This window comes from Pongo abelii, chromosome 14 (genome assembly GCF_028885655.2).
Source record: "Pongo abelii isolate AG06213 chromosome 14, NHGRI_mPonAbe1-v2.0_pri, whole genome shotgun sequence".
Classification (NCBI taxonomy): domain Eukaryota; kingdom Metazoa; phylum Chordata; class Mammalia; order Primates; family Hominidae; genus Pongo; species Pongo abelii.
This window is the reverse complement of record NC_071999.2, coordinates 97,834,340-97,857,122: the sequence shown is the minus strand read 5'-3', so window position 1 is coordinate 97,857,122 and position 22,783 is coordinate 97,834,340. Positions and strand designations below refer to the sequence as shown.

Sequence of the window (22,783 nt, the reverse complement as noted above, 5' to 3'; positions counted from 1 at the left end):
GAAGAGAACTTCTAGGAGACCTAGTCTGTCTTTATCACCAGCACGAAGTTTACCTGTGTAACAAGGCAAATTTTATTTCCCATCCCTTTCCTCCACTCACCCTGTCAATAGTTTGTCTTTACTACCGCCTAGAAGATCCAGCCCTGTATTCCTTTCTTTAGCTCAGGATGCTACATAAGCTTCAATTTCCTGGCCTTTCCTTAAGCCCCATATTTTTGTGGGACTCCCATTCCTATATATGTAATTAAAATCATTTTTCTATTAATCTGCCTTATATTAATTTAATTTGCACCCCAGCTAAAGAATTTCAGAGGGTGGAAGGAAGACATTTTTCCCTCCCTGACCATTATATTAACATTACCTCAAAAGAATAGGTTGAATACTGGAAGACTAAAATATAAATTAAATTCTTCCTCTGTCACAAAGACGTGAAATAATTTTTCTAAATTAGGGTGCCATAATTCTAACATAATTTTAAACAACAAAATTTTCATAATACACTAAATCTAAAGTATAAACTATGACAATATAATTTGAAAAGGTTATGCCTTATTTATAATGTAAAATGCATTTTTAACTTTTGGCAAACATAGAATAGTGTTTATTTTCATTTACATTGGCAAAGCCACTGATGGATTTTAGAATTCCTATTTTTTCAGCTATTACAGACACTAAATTAAGCTATGGAAACTGCTAAATTATTTTGTTTCATTGCTTTCCTTTAATGGTTTTGGCTTGATTTAAATTTATAGAAAGTAGTTTATGTTAGAGGTATTCTCTTGGGAATTACTCAAAGTAAATTTTATAGAAGGATACCTGAGGAAAACTATTGTTAAACAAATATTATAGGCCATTGTTTTGAACTGAACTCTTGCACTAGGCCTCAACAGACCAGACTAAACCAAAATGGAATCAGTCATGCTAAATGCCATATCATCAAACTGAAGCTTTAAGGAAACAGATCCCAAAACAGACCAGTTTTTCCTAAAAACAGGAGATTCCAGGAAATCTGAGTCACTGTAATAAGTAAGTCTTCTCTATTTTAACCCTTTTAAAAAGTAATGTGAGACAGAGTCTCGCTCTGTTGCCCAGCCTGGAGAGCAGTGGCGCGATCTCGGCTCACTGAAAGATCCACTTCCCAGGTTCACGGGAAGTGAACCTTTGGCCTCCCGAGTAGCTGGGACTACTCTCAAAAAAAAAAAAAAAAGAAAAAAAAGTAATCTGAAATAACCTGATGTTAACCAATCAGTTTTTTTATTTTATTTTTTCCCATTGTTCTGTTTTCTCATTTCCACCTTACAAAACCCACTGCCCTGAACTTGCCCAATGGGAGTTCTCATTCCATTTTCTGGAATAGAGGATTCTCTCATTCATGAATCACAAATAAAAGCCAATTAGATCTACAACTAAATTTGTTGTAATTTTTTCTTTTAACACTATTGAGGATATACAACTAATTAATAAAACTAACTTAGAAAATATTAATTTATTTTTTACTTCCCTTTTTTATGAATTACACAAAGCAGTGGTTTTGTTAATAATTTGGATTTTTCCTTGTCTATTTTTTAAATAATCTTTCGTTTTATTTTAATTAATAGGTTATAGTGGGAAATCCAAACAAGTCAACAACTGTTCTCAGTCATTTATATTTTATCTCTATGTGGATGGTCACTGTATCTACAATACACTATAATAAAAAATGATCTACATTCAGCATATGAGACGGCAAAAAAAAAGATTGTGGAAAAATTGAGTATTATTGGCTTTCATGAAAATTTTGACAAGGGAGTTTGAACTATTTTTTAATTAGAAGAACATGATTTTAAAAAACACTTTTCATCTAAACTTTAAAATAATTGTGTGTGTTAATATGTATGCATATATAAACATACCTATATTTTCTCAGATACAGAAGGTTCAGTTAAGCATATTCTTCAATTCCTGCCATACTATCACAATTTACCCTTGAACATTCCTGCTTTATTATTTTATTATCTTAATTTTTTAATTCATCCCTCACCCCCTTTCTTTTCTATCAATACTTTTTCTAACATATATAATATAAATACTCTGCTATATCCCATCCTTGAAAATATATACTGATTTTATTTAATAATGTTTTTAATTCATATAATGGCATTGTACTATTGTTCTCATTCTACACAATCTGTTTTCTCTGTAATCACAATGAGATTTTTTGCTGTATGAAAATGTGTTCATTGCTTCTGACTGCTTCATAATGTTCCAAAGTCTTATATTTTACTTTTCCATTTTTCCTAGATGTGGATAGTTTGCTTCTAACACTCAGCTATCACAAATAATCAAGAATGCCTCCTCTGGGTATAAGCAAGTTTCCTTAGGACACATCCTAAGTAGTAGACTCTAGTGCATAGAATATATGAGTTTTGCCAGGTGCAGCAGGAGGAAGCTGTACCAGTGCACAAAATGACCACCCACACAGAAAACCTAATATGATCAAAAGACCAACCATTAGAAACAGAGTTCAGAAAAATAGCCATTTATAGCATTATCCTAATATCTTTGTCCAAATCAATCTATATAGTCAATATAACTCCAATTGAAATTCACCAAAAAGATATTATATTTTGAAAACTAAGTTTCAAAATATCTAAGAGAATTTTGAAAATGAGAGTAAATATAGTGACTTACAAGATTTTATAAAATCCTTAAAAGCAAAAGCAATTGCAATAACAGAAATCAGTAAAAATCTGCAGAAAACAACTACTGACTTATTAACAGACGATAGGCCAGTATAATTACATGAACTTAGAATGAGTATGAGGTGAAAGAAAAGAACACAAAGGGGGAATTGATGGATTGTTTTAGGGTTTTTTGGGGAAATTGGATCAGAATATGGAAAATTTGACCTGGAACCTTACCTTATAACATATATACAGATATATTCCCTATGTATTATGCATAATAAGAGAAAAAAACCATAGAGCTAGTAGAAAAAACATAGTAGAATCTATTTTTGAGTTGATGCAGGCAAGAAATTTTAAACAAAAAAGAAAACTTGATAAACTTGGTATCAAAGTTAAGAATTTATGTTTAACATAGGTCATCTTAGACTAAGTTACTAATCACTTAACTTTTATTTTATTTTACATTAAATGAACTATTTTCTTAGATAAAAAATGTTTTCAATGTCTACAGGGAACAAATTAATATAAGGAATATAAAAAGGAACTTCTACAAATAAATACATTTAATCTGAAAAAAAATCTAGTAGAAAACCCAGCTAACACAGAAAAGGAAACTCAGATAAAACAGAAAAAAAATAGAAATATGGTAATGCATTTTTCAAAAACTATAGTTAATGTTAAGAATGATAAGAAAATAACTCACCCATGAAACAAGAATGGGGTGTGAATTTAAAAAGAGACCAATGAAAAATATTTGGAAATTAAAGATATGAAAAGAAACATCACTTTATTCACCACCAAAGGAATTCAGTCTTTCACCCAGTTCCCAGTTCACAGCTTTAAAGCACCTTGACTGAATGAAGGCTGGGATCCCTTGAGAAAGAACCTTGCATAAGTACAACCACTGTGTAATATAAATCTTCCTCCATCTATTCCCTACAGGGACCTGTGGCTATTTTGCTTCCAGGAATTATTAGACACTAGCTCTGTACTGACTTTTATCCCAAAGACCCAGAATACCATTATCCTGTGAGTCTAAATAGAGGCTTATAGAGGTCAAATGAAAATCGAGTTTTAGGCTCAGTCTGTCTCACATTGGGACATTCAGTCCACAGAACCACTCTGTAGTTATTTCACACTCCTGAACACAGATTTGAACTAGACATACTCACCCATCGCAAAATCTCCATACTGAGTCCCCAGTTCACAGAGTGAACGCCGAACTGAAATTCCTGAAATTTGGGCCAATATCCCTGATGAACATCGATATGAAAATCCTCAATAAAATACTGGCAAATCGAATCCAGCAGTACATCGAAAAGCTTATCTACCACAATTAAGTCACCTTCATCCCCGGGATGCAAGGCTGGTTCAACAAACGCAAATCAATAAACATAATCCATCACATAAAAGAACCTATGACAAAAACCACATGATCATCTCAACAGATGCAGAAAAGGCCTTCGATAAAATTCAACATCCCTTCATGTTAAAAACTCTCAATAAACCAGGTATTGATGGAACATATCTCAAAATAATAAGAGCTATTTATGACAAACCCACAGCCAATATCATACTGAATGGGCAAAAGCTGAAAGCATTCCCTTTGAAAACGGGCATAAAACAAGGATGCCCCTTCTCAACACTCTTATTCAACACAGTATTGGAAGTTCTGGCCAGGGCAATCAGACAACAGAAAGAAATAAAGGGTATTCAGATAGGAAGACAGGTAGTCAACTTGTCTCTGTTTTCAGATGACATGATTCTATATTTAGAAAACCCCATTGTCTCAGCCTAAAACTCCTTAAGCTGATAAACAACTTTAGCAAAGTCTCAGGATAAAAAAATCATTGTGCAAAAATCACAAGCATTCCTATACATCAACAATAGACAAGGAAAGAGCAAAATCATTAATGAAATCCCATTCTCAATTGCTACAAAGAGAATAAAACAGCTAGGAATACAGCTAACAAGGGATGTGAAGGACCTCTTCAAGGAGAACTATACACCACTGCTCAAGGAAATAAGAGATGACAAAAACAAATGGAAAAACATTCCATCCTCGTGGATATGAAAAATCAATATAGCAGACCATGCCCGGTGGCTCACGGCTGTAATCCCTGCACTTTGGGAGGCTGAGGTGGGCAGATCACAAGGTCAGGAGTTTGAGACCAGTCTGGCGAACATGGTGAAACCCCGTGTCTACTAAAAATACCAAAATTAGCCAGGTGTGGTGGTGCGTGCTGTAATCCCAGCTACTCAGAAGGCTGAGGCAGGAGAAATGCTTGAACCTGGGAGGCGGAGGTTGCAGTGAGCCGAGATTGTGCCACTGCACTCCAGCCTGGGCGATAGAGAGAGACTCTGTCTCAAAAACAAAACAAAACAAAACAAAATTTGTGAAAATGGCCATACTGCCCAAAGTAACTTATAGATTCAATGTTATTCCCATCAAACTACCATTGATATTCTTCACAGAATTAGAAAAAAATACTTTAAATTTCATATGGAACCAAAAAGAGCCTGTATAGCCAAGACAATCTTAAGCAAAAAGAACAAAGCTGGAAGCATCACACCGCCTGACCTCAAACTATAGTACAACGCTACAGCAACCAAAACAACATGGTACTGGTACCAAAACAGATATATAGACCGATGGAACAGAGCAGAGACCTCAGAAATAACATCTCAAATCTACAACCATCTGATCTTCGGCAAACTTGATAAAAACAAGCAATGGGGAAAGGATTCCCTATTTAATAAAAGGTGCTGGGAAAACTGGCTAACAATATGCAGAAAACTGAAACTGGACCCCTTCCTTACACCCTATATAAAAATTAACTCAAGACAGATTAAAACTTACATGTAAAACCCCAAACCATGGAAACACTAGAAGAAAACCTAGGCAATACCATTCAGGACATAGGCATGGCCAAAGACATCATGATGAAAACACCAAAAGCAATTGCAACAAAAGCCAAAATTGACAAATGGGATCTAATTAAACTAAAAAGCTTCTGCACAGCAAAATAAACTATCATCAGAGTGAACAGGCAACTTACAGAATAGGAGAAAATTTTTGCAATCCATCCATCTGACAAAGGTCTAATATCCAGAATCTGCAAACTTAAATTTACAAGAAAAAAATAAACCATTCAAGAGTGGGCAAAGGATATGAACTGACACTTCTCAAGAGAAGACATTTATGCAGCCAACAAACCTATGAAAAAAAAGCTCAACATCACTGATCATTAGAGAAATACAACTCAAAACCACAAAGAGATACCATCTCACACCAATCAGAATGGTGATCATTAAAAAGTCAGGAAACAACAGATGCTGGAGAGGCTGTGGAGAAATAGGAACGCTTTTACATGGTTGGTGAAAGTGTAAATTAGTTCAACCATTGTGGAAGACAGTGTGGTGATTCCTCAAGGATCTAGAACCAGAAATATAATTTGACCCAGCAATCCCATTACTGTGTATATACCCAAAGGATCATACATCATTCTACTATAAAGACACATGCACATGTATGTTTATTGCAGCACTATTTACAATAGCAAAGACATGGAATCAATACAAATGTCCGTCAATTATAGACTAGATAAAGAAAATGTGGTACATATACACCATGGAATACTATGCAGCCATAAAAAGGAATAAGACCATGTCCTTTTTAGGCACACGGGTGAAGCTGGAAGCCATCATCCTCAGCAAACTAACACAGGAACAGAAAATCAAACACCACATATTCTCACTCCTAAGTGGGAACTGAATAATGAGAACACATGGACATAGGGAGGTGAATAACACACAGCAGGGCCAGTCAGGGGGTGGGGGGCAAAGAGAGGGAGAGCATTAGGACAAATAGCTAATGCATGCAGGGCTTAAAACCTAGATGACAGGTTGATAGGTGCAGCAAACCACCATGGCACACATACACCCATTTAACAAACCTACACTTTCCACACTTTTATCCCAGAACTTAAAGTGAAAGAAAATAAAATAAAGGAAAAGAAAAATAAAATAAACCACCTAAAAGTTGAGCTGAACACAATTAAAAAAAGAAATTCCTCTCCTGACGAAAATACTAAAACGAAAATGTATCATATCCCTGTGGAATTGCTGAGATTAGGGCCACTTCAAAAACATGAAAAACACAGTGGTGATGACTCCTAACACCTCGCTACTTACCTCGCCTATTTGGCTGGTCTGTGCACGCTGAGATGGACTTGGAGAAGTTGGCTTATCAGAAACGGAGTCAGAGGGTGACTCCAATTACAGATGTTCTTTTATACATGGTGACTACTTGGGCAAATCCAAATATGTCCTGACACCTGCTATGCAGCTAATGATTTGGCAAATTCTTTTACCTCCTTACCAATTAGTAAGGACAATTGGAAATAATTCACTTTTAGCTGGCAAGGACCCCTTCACTGTTAGATGTCAAAAACTTTCCCAGTCCATGGTAGACAGGAGCCTTGATTGTCTAGATATCCTGTAGGACATAATGCTGATAATAAAATTTGGATCACATCATCCCAAATGTCTTAGTAGACATATTTGTGCCTCTGTGGTGAAAAATATTGACATTTCCAGTGCTTGACAATTCAGCAATGTTTCTAAATGTGGCCTGGATGTTACTGGGATATTCTTCTTATATAAAAGGAAAATTTCTGCACCTAAGATAACCTAAAACTCACGAAGAGATACAGTGCTTTTTTGATTCCTTTACATACTAGAAAAAAAATCATATTATACACTTCAGTGTGTTGCTCTAGCCCATTTACAAAATAGCCCAAAAGAGCTTTAATCTGAGAAAGAAAAGGCTCTGTTGCTTACTCATTTGCAAGGTGCTCTGACAGTGAGTCCAGACAACCCTGTTTACTTATTCAGTGGTATCTGAAGTTTCATGGCTACATGGGTTAGTTGGTTGTTTGGTTAGTTGCTTTGCAATTGAGCTCTGGTAGAAACTAAACACTTGACCATGACGACCTAGCAAGTGACAGTGCAACCTGAGATGGCCATGATGAACTAAGTACTACCTGATCTGCCAGGCTATAAGACTAGGCTCGAATAGAAGTAATTACAACCAAGTGGAAGTGATCTATTGGAAATCAGGCTCAAGCAGGTAGAGAAAGAGCAAGGCACGTGAAAAGGTAGCCCAGACTCAGCATCTACTCCTGCTACATTGCCCACCTATTTCAATGGAAATTTATGACCTCATGGGGAACAATCAGTTGATGAGGGATACATAAAATTCAGGGTTAGTTTACAGAGAAACCTGTACAATAAATAGGCAACAAGCAGAAATATAATGCCATGGCAATGAAGCCCCTCCAAAGAGTGGTAATAAAAAATAGCGGAAAATTGAAATGCGTAAGTGGACTCGTGTGCAGTTCCTATGGTTGTTCACTCCGTGTAGCAGGAGACAAGCGTGTGTTGGATCTATGCTGATTCATGGACAATGGCTAATCATGGCTGGACGGTCAGGGACATCAGAATAATGAGTTTGCAAGATTGGTGACAAGAAGGTCTATTCAGTGGCCGGGATCGATACTTTTAAAACCTTTCACTTGTATGAGCCCCTTATTGTTCCTGAGCCAGTTTGTAACATTTCACCTGCATTGGTTTCATTTTGCTAGTGAATAGATTATATTAAAGGTTGGGTTTTGTTTTGTTTTCCAGCTGGGTTGTTTTGGTGGTGAAATACATCACCTTGAAGGACTTCAGATCTTCTGTAGATGGGTTTTATTATAAAAACACCCTAGACAAAATATACTGATTTTTCAAGTGCAAGAAATGATTGCTGATCATTGTAGGTGTTTACATAAAAAGAACAGCTACTTTTCATGTAAAATAAAATGCTAATTCTTTTTAGCTGTAGAAAATAGCCAGCAATAGCCCAGATCTTTATCCCATGCATACAGCCCATCTGATGAGAGAATGAGGCAATTAGGTGTCCTATCCCAAAAAAGAAAGAAACAGATTTTAGATTATAGAAAGGTTACGTGAAATACCTTATATATGAATTATTCATAGAGTATTATTAGAAATAATTATTTACTAAATGAATATAAAATTCTGAATTTCAGTCCAATTCAAAAAGTACTGACTTAGAATCTAGTGTTTGCCAGGACATACACTGACTGGTCAGCTAAACACACACACAAATAATAATTTCCTCTAGTTTTAAGAGCTTTACATTTTAAGCATCAATTATCAAGCAAAGGAACACAAAACGAGGCCTGAATTTAACCTGTGAAATAATGATGAACGTGGTGGTAGAAATGTGAGTTAGCAAGCCCTATGGAATGTGTATTATTTTGAATCAACAGATAACCATTTCTAGCATTTCATGTAAAAAGTATGAAAACTTCTTTTTATTCAACTTTTTAAAATATATGTTAAACATTCAGTAATACCTATCACATCATGTAAATGTATTACCTTTCTGTCTTTCACTGTCCAATATAGTAGCCACTAGCCATATTTACAATTTAAAATTGTAATCCTCAGTCAGTAGCCACTAGCCATATTTACAATTTAAAATTGTAATCCTCAGTCAGTAGCCACTAGCCATATTTACAATTTAAAATTCAATCCTCAGTCACACTGGTCACATTTTAAGTGCATGATGTCACATGTGCCCAGGGCCCCCGATACGACCTTCCATGTTATATTATGGAAATGTTCCATTATCACAAAAAGTTTTCTTGGTCTTATAAGTTGAACCTGTCGTCCAAATTAATGGAACAGGTGCAGCCACTGATTTTTAAAGTTAATGAATATTGATCTTTTTTTTGTCCATATTGAATTTTATTCTATTTAATTGACTATGTTCTATTCTGTTGTAAAATTAATGGCTTACTTTCTTTTGTCTTTCTGGTTGTAAAACAAATGTCTTACTTTCTTCTGTTGGCAAGCGTCTCTTCACTGTTCCTTGCGGTGGTCTTCATTCCATGCTTCTCTTTGCTCTGATCAAAAGAACAACGGGGGCTTTGTGTGGGTGTTCTTACAGGGCGGCCACAAATCCTATTTACCTTTTAAATAGAAAACATTACAAGGTAGTTAGAAATCGTACTCCACCTTTCTGAGAATGTGATGTTTCATAGGGCCCAAAACAATGACATGTTCTTGCTTTCACCTCAATATTCATCTTAAATATAATATGTATATATAATGTTTGTCAATTTTTCTAACAGAGGAAAGTAAATTATCTGAATATGGCAATTATGATAAATGGATGTCATGGACATTTATGTGGTATGCAGTATACACGTGTAAGATACGCAAAATCAGACAACTATATTAATAAACTGACTTATTTGTGTAACATTACTTTACCAAAATAGATATTATTTATGATTTATATGTATAACTAATCACATACTTGTCCTATTTTAAAATGAAATAACTTGCTGTTGAATATGGGATCCTTTTCTAAATGAATTCCAAGGCCAAAAGCAAATATCTTTGTAGTTTTCTTCTTAACATCCTTTCTTAGAAATGACGATGAATATTTTTAATATGAAGATCTCCTTGTATAATAGTTCTGCTTATTCTTTCTCACTCTGGTGTAATTTTAGGGTGTTATTACAGTATTTTTTAAAAAATAATTTATCCCCATTGAAAAATGTATGGTTTCTTTAATACTTATCTAGTAAAGAGCTCTGTATAATTTACATAATTATCATTGAAAAAATAAAGTAATTATTTTACCCTATAAAGCAACAAAAAGATTTATATGATACCTTGTATAATCGAAAAGGCAGAGTAATATAACTGGAAATACGTAAAAGCATTGCCTGGAATCAGGAGACTCTGGTTCTGGTCCTAATTTTTCCTTTCTTTATACTGAGACCTTAAAAATATAACAGAACCCCTTTGAATGTGATTTCCTAATGTGCACAATGAAGAAGTTGGAATAAATTATTCCAAAGTTCCCTTAAAGTTATAAATCTCTTTGATTTTCCATGTAACGAGTATTGAGGAAGCTATGCATCCATTTCATTTATTTTACCCATATTTATTTTATTTCTAGTATTTGCAAAGCACATATACATAAATGTTATAATAGGGAAAACATGAGTAACTAAAGTTTCTCCTAATAGAGCTTGTAATTTAAGAGGAAAGAAATAAAGGAATCCTTCCAATCATCAAAATGCAAGTTGTATGTGTCAAAAAAGTGAGGCTGACAATGGATGTCCGAGAGAGGTGGGATCCTTGCCCGGTGGGGGTGGTAGGTGAAGAAGGATATCAGCAAAGACTACCCCAGGAAAGGCTACTACCCATCGGGATGAGACTTGGAGCATCTGTTGAGCCTGGATATGTTGAGGTTTATTTCAGTTCAATCAAATTAAAAATAAATATCTGTTGTACCCTACTATGTTAGATGCTAGAGATGCAAATATGAATAAGGCACGGCCTTATGTACACAGTTGAAATGAAAGTTACGCAGGTAAAATAGCAATTGTCATATAACATGACAAGAGCAACCCATTACAAGGATGTCAAAACGTCGTAACACATGGTTATAGCAACTACACTGTACCTTTGGAACAAGAAGTACATGGCGTGAGCAATGGGTGTAGCAAGAGGTAAGGCTGGTGTGAAAGACATAAACATGCCGTCGTATGACTTGGATACCGAGCTAAAGGACTTGTGAGAGCAAATGGAATGCAGGCAAAAGCTCCCAAGCAGGGAAAGCGCTGCTTCAGATTTCCACGTGAGAAAACTCATCACAGCAGCCGTGCAGACGGAGGAAGAAGGGAGGTCCTTCAGCAGGCCCATGGAAAATGTCAGGGCTGGAAGTCAGCAGAGAAGCAGTGAAATCGAAAGAGTGGATTTCAGAGACACACAGGAGGGACAAGAGTAGCACTTGGATATGGATTTGATAGAGAGTTTTCTCAGAACAAAGAACAGTGATGATGGGCAGAGGAAAAGTCCTCAGAGGGTAGGTGCCAGAAAACATGAGGCTGACATGGACAATTGACAAAATTTTGCTTTGCTTGGAAAGATGGGTTCATGGATGGTAATCATAAAAGGAAATTATATTTAAAGGGTAAGTCAGAGAAAAGATTTTGGAGGGCTTTAAATGCCAGGCTAAGGAGCCTTATTTTTTAGATAAAAGCTCCTGATGGTTGCTCAAAATGTAAAATGCCACAGCTGAAGTTTAGTAAATGCATGAGGCCGCACTGTAGAAGTTGGACTAGAGAGAGAAAACTATTCAAGGCAAGTAAACTGTTAATAGACTTTTCAAGTAGTCCTGAATAAGAAATTTTAATTTTGAACTGCAGTAGTGACAGTGTTCATGAGTTACAGATAGAAGAGAGGCAAAGTCAACAGGGCTGGGCAAATGATTGGCAGTGAGAAGTGAAAGAAGCATAAGGATAAGGTGGTAAAAGGCTCAAAGTGAATTTCCACTTTGAAAAATAGTGATAGTGAAGTATAAATCTATTAGAAACATGCTAAATTATTCACAAAAACGAGGAAAGTATGTTCGCTTTATGTTCATCAACAACTCCTGGTAACAAGAACCCAAGGAAGGCTATCTAAGTTGACAGTGGTTTTAAGTGGATAGAGTAAGATTATTTGGCCACACCACAGAACAGTTTGAAATAAAGAAGCAAAGAGAAAGGGAAACAGAATCTGCAATCACAACCCAGTGTGCCTTGCCATAGGGTTTGAGGCAAGTTATGGAACTTCTATGTATCTTAGTTTTCTCATCTTTGAAACTCAAGAAAATAAAACTACTTTGAAGTTAGTTATGAGTTCAGAGAAATCTTATCTCATCCTGTCCCTCCCTCATCAGACGTCAGATTGTAACTGCTATTTATTGAACATGTTTCCTAGGAAGGCAGATGGAAAGCTGAAAAATACCAGCCTTGCAACACCTTTATCCCCATTATCATCTTTGCAATTATGTTTTCAAATACAAAAGAAAATGCTCTAGCCATAGACTTATAAGGTATCTTTGATTGTATCCAAAGATACAAGCATATATAACTGATTCTAATAAATGCAAGTAAATTTCAAAGCCCTTATATTTGTTGACTTGCTATGAGGGAGATTAACTTCATACTTTATTGAAAAGATAAGGAAAACCATCTGTTGTCAGGACACTACCCTGTCACCTTAGCTCCCTAGAGGTGAGCCAATTTGGGTGGCACCTTTCAATACTAGTACCTTCTTGCTATTGAAAAAACCTTCACACTTACATTGACAATTTTTCATCTCTGACTTATACTGCAATTTCCTTCTTAATTCTCCCTGGTCTGTACCATTTTCCTCTGCAATCAGTCTGAAGTGTCTTGGAAAAAATTGTTCTCCTCCCTAATGCTTATCTACTCTGGTTTTCAGTTCCTTCCCAGGCTTCCCACTGATTTTCAAGTTCCCATCTCACCTTGAAATGACTCTCTTAGTTGCTCCTAGCCCATATCACTTCCCCATTCTGATCAAGTATTTGTTTCAACAACTGCTTGTCATTTAGCTGACTTTCCCCATTCTCACTGTAATCTTGGCACTACGTGCAAAAGCACAAACTTATCTTTAGAGCCTCCCCCAACTGTGCACTCAGTCTTATTCAAATGTTCAGATTTTCAAAGCATTTTACAAAAACACTTTGTAAAGAATAACTTAAATTGTTTATTTTCATTTGACTCAAAAAGCGGAGCTTCTGTTTCTTTTTGTCTTTGTTTTCTTTCTTTTTTTTCCCAGACAAGATCTCACTCTGTCACCCAGGCTGGAGTGCAGTGCCATGATCGTGACTCACTGCAGCCTTGACCTCCCACCTTGGTCTACGGAGTAGCTGGACTATAGGTGCATGCCACCATGCCACCATGCCTGGCTTATTTTTTATTCTTCTATTTTTTTGTAGAGATGGGATCTCACTATGTTGCCAGGGCTGGTCTCAAACTCCTGGCCTCAAGTGATCCTCCCACCTCAGCCTCCCAAAATGCTGGAATTACAGGCATGAGACACCACGCCCACCCCATAGTCTCCATTTCTTTTGCAATAGTACTTCCTTAATGTTTATTAATAATAATACAAGTTGAAAAGCAAAAATGTTTAGAATATTACAAATTGAAAAGGAAATTACAAATTGAAAAAAAAAAGGAGGTAGTTTGAGTGATTATTAGGCAACCTGGGTTAGAGGAGAGGCACGGGCTCACTTCACAGTCCCTTGTATGTAAGGGTAACTGATTGCTTTGCTTCAGGTCACATCTAGGATGCTTGGTGTTAACAGAGAGGCGGTTAAGAGATTACATAAGGCATGAGTCTGCATGTATCCTTGATAATAATAATGATACATAAATAAAATAAGAAACAAGGTAGTTTGTGGACACATGTGCTGTGCTCCATTATATTAAATAACTCATATTATTATATTAAAAGCTAATTTTAAACTATCCAGAGAAACTATACTATTGGTAATTTTTTCTGTGATAACAACAAATTTGAGTTTATTTTCTCATGTTCAGTTCCCTTATGATTCTGAGAACCAGTTTCTAAAATTGCTGGCTGATTTTAGGGGTAAAATCTGTTCCCACAAATCTGTTCTTCTCTGTGTTGAGGAAGCTAATTCTTCAACACAGACAGAAAGTCCACGATGTTAGTTTTATTCCAATGAGAACAAATTTAGGAAGGTAGTAAGTTGGGCCAGGTCACTATGGCGGCAGAGGTAATGTACCAGATACATTAGATTTGGATTTTATTTTTCAGACTATTATTAATATTTCAGACTATATTAATAATTAATAATTAATAATTAATGGGCAAGGGAACAGAATTATCAGAATTATCAGAATTATCAGAGCCCTGTTTTAGAAAGATCTGCTATAGTCATTGCAATCAACAAAGAGATTATTCCAATAGGTGAGGTAAGAGAATATTGGAATAAACTCAGAACCAGTGAAATCAGAGAGGAAAAGGGAAAGTTCCTTTATGAGTGCAATGAATGGTATTTGACTAGGGGTTGACTCCCTATATAAGGTAAGAATGAAGAAGTTAAAGCTCTTGGTGGTTTTAAACCTAGTAATCAGGATGATTACAGAGACAGACACTGATATATGGAAGTTAGAAGGTAGAACAAATTTAGTTTATGGTGTACCTGTTTTTTTGGAGGGAAAGATTAATTCTCATTTTGAGCTTTAATTGTGAGGTAATTTCTAAAAGACAGCTCTAAATAATAGATTGGAGATCAAAACCAAGTTAATGAATAGAATTGCATGCATAGAGCCAATAGTTAAACCCATGCAAATAGATGAAATCATAAAATGTATATAGAATGTAAATGGTAGAAGGAAAATCTTTCAGATGCAGGAGAAAGAGAACTCATATAATATACTGTCCCCACCCCACAAAAAAGGAGGAGGAGAAGAGCTTTTACTATGTTGCTACATTTGTATCAATAGAAATGAAAAATAAATAAATAAAAATAAGTGATTACAAAATATTATGCCCTAAAACTATGGAACAACTGCCATCCAAATAGTAGATATGCTACATTCAGGGTATAAATAATTCCATAAGCCAGGTATGGAAAACATATAAAAGTTATAACCATAACACCACTTTTAAAACTCTAGTACATTCTAGTATTGCAACAAGGAATATTTATAGGAAGTTATAAATCATTAAGACTCCATAAAGCACTGCCTTTAAATAAGCTACCCATAAGGAAAATTCTAAATTTGTACAAGGTGCCCAGTTCTTGGGGAAAACCAAATAAAGTAATGTTAAGGTTGAGTAAGTGAGGAAACACATACTACCTCTGCTTGGCAAGAATTAGAGGTATGTTTACGCTATGGTCAGCAAAGAGTAAAGAAGGTCTTCTGTTGAAAGTGTTTACTTGGAGGCATGGATCCTTCCAGTTTTCCACATGTTGCTTCTCCACATGGATTTCTGCTAGATATTGTCATAAATTTTCCCATTCTAACTCATATTATATTTCGAATTAACAAAAAGAATAAGGAGGAAGAGGCAGAGGAAGGGAAAGACAGGGAGAAGGAGAAGCACATTTTAATAATCTCCTATTGGCGCCACTGTGAAAAGAATCTTGATTCCACGTTGCTATTTTTGCACTCCTATATATATTAAACCACCAGAGGGCGCTTCTGCATTTCATTCCTATTCATAATTATTAATTAAACTTACTGCATGGGTCCATTTAAAGCATTTAGTTCAGGGCTCTTAAAAGAAAATCCAACTCATAGGCCCAAGTGACAAGTGTTTAGATACAAGAAATCTTCAGAAAAATCTAGTCTTTCCTGTAAAACCACCAGGCTGAGGCTGCAGTGCCAATGTAGTCAAATAAGAAATGGAAAACCAACCCATAATTGTAGGCTAATTTGTCCAGACTGAGCTGTCTCAAAGTCAGGAATAGAGATACTGAGAATTGACCAAGGATTTCAATTATTTCCCCTTTTTCTCTTTCTCTCTTTTTCTTTCTGATTTCCAGTTTTAAAGATGCCTTTGTTTAGGAAGTTCAAAAACTGAAAGCCAAATCAATTTTTGTTCTTGTTTAGCTGCAGATGAAAATGTCAGTCAATACACTGAGCCCTCATTATTGGTAGGACATTATTCTAGTAGATGGGAATAGAGCAAGGAACCTTCTCTCTAGGAGCTTATATTCCAGTGAGAAAACTAAAATTATGACATTAAATAGACAACTTTAAGTCTTGATGAATGTTATTTAGTTAAAAATGCATCATTGGTAGTGGAATGGGGTAGAGTGGGGGTGGGGTGCTCCAGCCAGGTGGTCAATTGGTTTCAATACTATTTTCTACTTGTTTGGAAAGTAGTATTTAGGTTATGTTCTGAATAATGTTAAGAAGCAGCCATGGGAAGATCACAGGGAAAAACTTTATATGCAGAGAGAACAACTCTAAAATAGAAGAGAAAGAAAGGCCACTGCAACTGAAAAATGCCACATAGTACTGGGGAGCGTAGGGGGATGAGGCAAGAGGCAGAATGCCCAGATCATCGGGTAGTTTCCCACATGCTCTGCCAAGGGCTAAGTTTGTGTTCTAAGTGGGCTCTGAAGTAACTGGAGAATTTTGAGCATGGCAGTAACATGATCTCTTTTAAAAAAATATCACAATGGCTGTCATTTGGAGAGATGTATGCACAGGGCATAAGAAAATGGACAAGAGGCTAGGCACGGTGGCTCACGCCTGTAATCACAACACTTTGGGAGGCCGAGGCAGGCAGATCGCATGAGGTCAGGAGTTCGACACCAGCCTGGCCAACACGGTGAAACCCTATCTCTACTAAAAGCACAAAAATTAGCCAGGTGTGGTGGCAGGAGCCTGTAAGTCCAGCTACTCAGAGGGCTGAGACAGGAGAATCGCTTGACCCTGGAAGGTGGAAGCTGCAGTGAGCTGAGATCGCACCATTGCATTCCAGCCTGGGCAACAAGAGTGAAACTCAGTCTCCAAAAAAAAAAAAAAAAAAAAAAGAAAAAGAAAAGAAAAGAAAGAAAAGAAAAAGAAAATGGACAAGATAAAAATAGTGAATCCAGCTATGACGTTCTGAGTGTGTTTCAGGGGAGAGATGATGTTGCCTTTGCTAAGGGTGGTCTATGAGGACTGAGATCCAGCTGGAAGATCTATCTATCTGGATCTATCTGTCTATCTACCTGGATCTATTTATTGAAGGAGGAGACAGCAGAACTTGAGGGGTGGATTAAACATAGCAAGTGAAAGAAAGATTCATGAATCTCTGGTATCTTTTATCTGAAGCAACTGGGCACATGAAAGTATCATTAAATGAGATAGAGAAGACTAAAGGAAGAGATTTGGGAAGAAATTAAGTCTCTCTTGGACATATTTGGCTTCCTATGACAATCACTCATCCAAGAGGAGCTGTCCAATATGCTGTTAGTTACCTGAACTGAAAGCTCAAGGTAGAGATCAGGCAAGGTACAAAAATGTGGTTTTCAATAGCAGGCAGTTGGATGAGCATAGGGGAAAGACAGTGCTGAAGACTGATTCTTGGGCATTCCAACATTTAGATGTGAAGACCAAAGGAAGTTGAAAATTATTCTGAGATGAAGCTCAAGGAGAAGTAAGGCAATTTCAGAAGAGTGAGTTATCTCAAACTACAAATGCAGAAAGCATTTATTGTTGTTGTTTTTAAAGATTAAATGATTAAATGTTTCAAAAGCTACTGAAAATTCAAGTAAAATGAAGACTAAAATTCATCATTGGCTCTAATCAGGAGAAGACTATCAGTGATATGTGGAAAGTGTAGTTTCAGCACAGAGGCAGGTAAGAAAGCACAGTGATCAGTGGGGGTGCAAGAGATAAAGATAAATAAGAAATACACAAATCATTCACGGAATTTTGGAGAAAGAAGGCAGATTTATGGGACAAAGCCTAGAGAAGGGATGGAATCTAGTGAGATTCTGTTTTGTTTTGGTTTTGGGGGGGATAGTAGCCATTACCACATGATTATATTTTTAATGTAGAGACCTCGTTTCATATAATTTGATCCAAAATACTTCTATTGCAAAACAAGTGAGACAATATTTTCCATAGTGTGGAAGTGTCAGGGAGACATGTAGTTTAAACATATAACCTGAATTTGACATGCCTTTCTTTACAGCATTATCCAAGGCTGATTAGAATTGTATTCACCTGCTTTGAAGGTACTAGCTCATCTAAATGGAGATTTGGTAAAGAGAGAAATAAGAGCAAAAATAAAAAATAAAAAAATCAGGGAGAAGAGTAAGTACATTGAACATTTCCATAAGATAAAGTGATTTTGGCATTAGAAATAAAGGAATAGAATACATTTTATTCTAAAATTGGCAAAAACACCCATAAGTCCATCACCCTTTTTATATTAGCTGTGTTTTTCCTATGAATTTTTACATGGTAATTTTATATTCTTCTTTTTCAATTAAAATTGCATTGCACACAGTTTCCTAAACCATAGATCTGTTTTGTGAATATCATGTCAATAACTGAATAAAAATAAAAATAATGGAGTAAGTCAGCTGGAATGGTAGGAAATAATGACCATAATGCGAGATATCTGACTTGCAGATTTCAGAGATAGTGCAGGTATTGGTGCTGGATTTGGGAAGGCAGGAGAAATCAGACACACAGGTTGGAATAATGATCTTGGATAATGCAAAAGTCTTCAGCTCCTGATGGTCACTGGTATAAACAGGAAAGTAAGCCTTCATAGACTTGATCCCAGCAGTCAGAGCACACATATTCAAGGACCTAGGGGCGGCTGGAGGGTCATGGCAGCTTGCACATCTGCGGAGGCAGGCCAAGCCTTTGGCAGCAGTCAGCAGGATGTTGACTCACCAGAGCAAACGGGCAACTGCAGATAGAACACGTGCTATTGACCTTAATCAATTCACTTGCAAGCTCTGTCCATCCTTTGACGTTTGCAAAATAGACATACTTAATTCACACGCAGCTGTGAGGATTTGGTAAATAAATGAGTCAATAAATAAATAAATGTAGGATTTTTTTTCTCTTTACCTGTGTGAAGTATTATCGATAATGGCAATAAAAACTAGAACTAAAATACATTTTGCCCTCTAATTTCTTATCTTCAAAGAGTTTATAATCTAGTTAGGGAGGGAGAATTTCTAAGTATAAAATGAATTGATAATTATATAAAGTTAACTTCAGTACAATAGAAACACCATCTCAATGGGATCTAAAGTATGTGCCAAAGAAATGCTATAAGCCATGAGCGGTAAAGGAGCCAGAGAAAATCACCGGGAACCAGGGTCATCAGGGAAATCTTTAGATAAACCCTGAATAATTAGTGGAAAGAAAAGAGAGGAATTCTACCATGAGGGCAAGACTACGCAGATGGAGGCAGAATTCCAAACTGTGCTATTAATTTGGTTATACTCGGGAAAGCTTGATTCAATCACATTTTTAAATACGGTGTCCAAGAAAATATAATAATTTTCCTCACATGACCATTGAGCTTTGTGATATTTTAAACCCTCATGAGTTAGGTAGCACCACAAACTACTACTTCTCCATCAAGAGAAGAAAGCCAGCTACTACAGTGTCAATATTGAGGTTGTGAGAAATCACAGAGAAGGGGGAAAAAAAGCCACTGGGAAGCAAGTTTAAGATTAGAGGAAAGTGGCCAGGCTCAGTGGCTCACGCCTGTAATCCCAGCACTTTGGGAGGCCAAAGCGGGCTGATCACGAGGTCAGGAGATTGAGACCATCCTGGCTAACACGGTGAAACCCCATCTCTACTAAAAATACAAAAAATTAGCCATGCGTGGTGGCGGACGCCTGTAGTCCCAGCTACTCCGGAGGCTGAGACAGGAGAATGGCGTGAACCCGGGAAGCGGAGCTTGCAGCGAGCGGAGACCGCGCCACCGCACTCCAGCCTGGGCTACAGAGACAGACTCCATCTCCAAAAAAAAAAAAAAGATTAGGGGAAAGTAAGATGCTAAGTAATATCTCTAGACATGTAAAATCAAAATTTGACCATTTATCAGTGGGGTGTAAGAATCCTAAGTTGAAAAAGCAAATTTTTTAAAAATAATAACTAGATAAAAGGAAAATGGAGAATAAATCGATATGACCATATTTTCTCTACTCTTCCAAAGATGAAAATGTGTGAAGATGCTCTAGACACAGCACCAGCTAGGGGTTTAAAATGTGCAAGCAGGCCAGGCGCGGTGGCTCACGCCTGTAATCCCAGCACTTTGGGAGGCCGAGGTGGGCAGATCACAAGGTCAGGAGTTTGAGACCAGCCTGGCCAATATGGTGAAACCCCGTCTCTACTAAAAATACAAAATAGCCGGGCATGGTGGCAGGCACCTGTAGTCCCAGCTACTCGAGAGGCTGAGACAGGAAAATCGCTTGAACCCCGGAGGTGGAGGTTGCAGTGAGCCGAGATCCCGCCATTGCAGTCTAGCCTGGATGACAAGAGTGAAACTCAGTCTAAAAAAAAAAAAAAAAAATGTGCAAGCAAAGGCTGTTCTGCTTTCATCAGGTATCTCGCCTTTTCACTTCCCCTCTCCTGCACTGGAATTTCCTTCACTCAAGAGTGAGCTTTCCCTAGCTCTTCTCGGATAGATGGAAGGGCTTCCTTGCTGACTTTCTCTCCAACACTCTCTCAGCTCTAATCCTTCCCTCCAGGTCCCCCGATTAATCCTCCTAAAGCACAGTTCTGATCACACTGCTTCTCTGAATCAAAGCCTTTGGTCGTTCTTCCCATCTCCTAATGAGGACAAGCCAAATTGTTCCATGTGAATTTACAGCTGAAGCTGGAAATTTCCCAGCACTCCACTTTGAGCATCCTACACTTCAGCTAAATTGTGTTACAGTCTCCGAAGTCACCCTGTACTTTTCAGTCTCTACTTTTCTTTTTTTCTCCTTGCCTGTTTCCATTTTTTCAGATGCGTTTAAAATATCACCTATGAAATTAAATTGCTCTCGATCTCTCAACTTGAGGTTATTTATCAACCTTGCCAGCATTTGGTTTGCACATCCCCGGTGGGATTTGTCCTGTAGCAATGTGGAGTACAGCAAAGGAAGTATTTTGTTTGGTCGTGTTTACAGTTGTTCTCAGTAACTACCAATCCCTCTCCCAGTCCCCAGAACAAAGCTAATAGCCATTTATGCAAATGAATTAATACTTTTGTTGGCAATACCTCATTTGCTGGAAATAGTAACATGACAGTGCAGGAGATGATATAAATGCTTCTTTCCTAGAGTACTCAAATGTAATATCATGCCTTCCTTCTGATTGCACAGAGACCTTTGTAAGTTTTTCTGCCTTTGTCATTCCTCACATCTACTCACCTATAACATTCCATGCACATTCATATGTCATATATTGCACAGTGAGAAAGGCAGTTAAAACAGACTGCTGACTGGAGTTTCAACATATTTGATAGACAAATATGCAGAATATTTGAAAAACTAAGAAAAAGATAACCAAATAAAAAATAAATGAACACAGGATATGAATACATAAGTCACAGATATAATGCAGATGGCAATAAACATAAAAGCTGATCAACCTCAATATTTATCTTTGAAAGTAAAAATATAATTTCATCCAACCAAATAGAAAAACATTTAGATATTCATAGTATCAATTGTTGGTCAAGGTATGAGAAACCAATAGTCTCTCTTGTTACTGTGAGTGTAAAGTGGTAAATCCTCTAATGAGGTGGAGGTGGCGTATTGGCTGTTTTTATGATGTTTGTAAGTGTACACTTTCTACCAGGCAGCAATTCTCATTAACCATAGCTCACCTAAAAAAACAACTACACTTAAGAACAAGGAGGCATATACAAGGATGCTCAATAGATCATTTATTTTGAATAATGAAGAATTGAAAACTAATGCCCATCATTCTTCAATGACTATAAAATTGATAGTATGTTATATAGTTTTTATGTACTTTGCAATCTTTAAAAAAAAAAAAAATCAAGATGGGCCAGGCATGGTGGATCATGCCTGTAATCCCAACACTTTTGGAATTTGAGGTGGAAGAATAGCTTGAGGTCAGGAGTTCAAGATTAGCCTGGGATACAGAGTGAGACCTCGTCTCTTCAAAAAGTATTTTTTAAAAAACAAGATGAGCATGGTGCTGTGCACCTGTAGTCCCAGCTATTCAGGAGGCTGAGGTGGGAGGATCGCTTGAGCCTAGAAGATTGAAACTGTAGTGAGCCCTGTTCAAGCCACTGCACTCTAGCCTGGGTGACAGAGAGAAAGAGAGAGAGAGAGAGACCCTATCTTTAAAAAAAAAAATCTTCAACATAATTTATGAATAAAAAAATGAAAATGATAAGGTATCATGTGTGGTATTTAAATTAAAATACCACATATTTCTATTGTTATAGTTATTTATACATATAAATGAATTTTATATGTCTGGAAGGGTACATAAGCAATCCCAAATGGTGGATGCTGACAGAGAAGGGAAAGCAAACTGGCCAAGACCTAACCTTCTATAACCTTATCCTCACATTTACAAACACATGTATTTACATTTTGTTCTTTTTTGTCTGATTTTACCAAATTAGAATTATACTCTATACTTCTCCACAACAGATTTTGTCACTTAAATGTCACTTATTTCAAGAATATATCCAGCAATTAGTAG

The 22,783-nt window shown here is 36.7% G+C and overlaps 1 protein-coding gene across 7 annotated transcripts in view; it reads right to left on the bottom strand.

Annotated features, from left to right (window-relative positions):
- GPC5 (glypican 5) overlaps positions 1-22,783 on the bottom strand; it is a 1,453,242-nt gene that overhangs the window by 1,106,729 nt on the left and 323,730 nt on the right. For all 7 annotated transcript variants that reach the window (XM_063714990.1, XM_054529150.2, XM_024231053.3 and 4 more), the window contains exon 4: positions 9,576-9,709. In XM_063714990.1, coding sequence (XP_063571060.1) covers positions 9,576-9,709 — 134 coding nt within the window. The remainder of the gene's footprint in view (positions 1-9,575; positions 9,710-22,783) is intronic.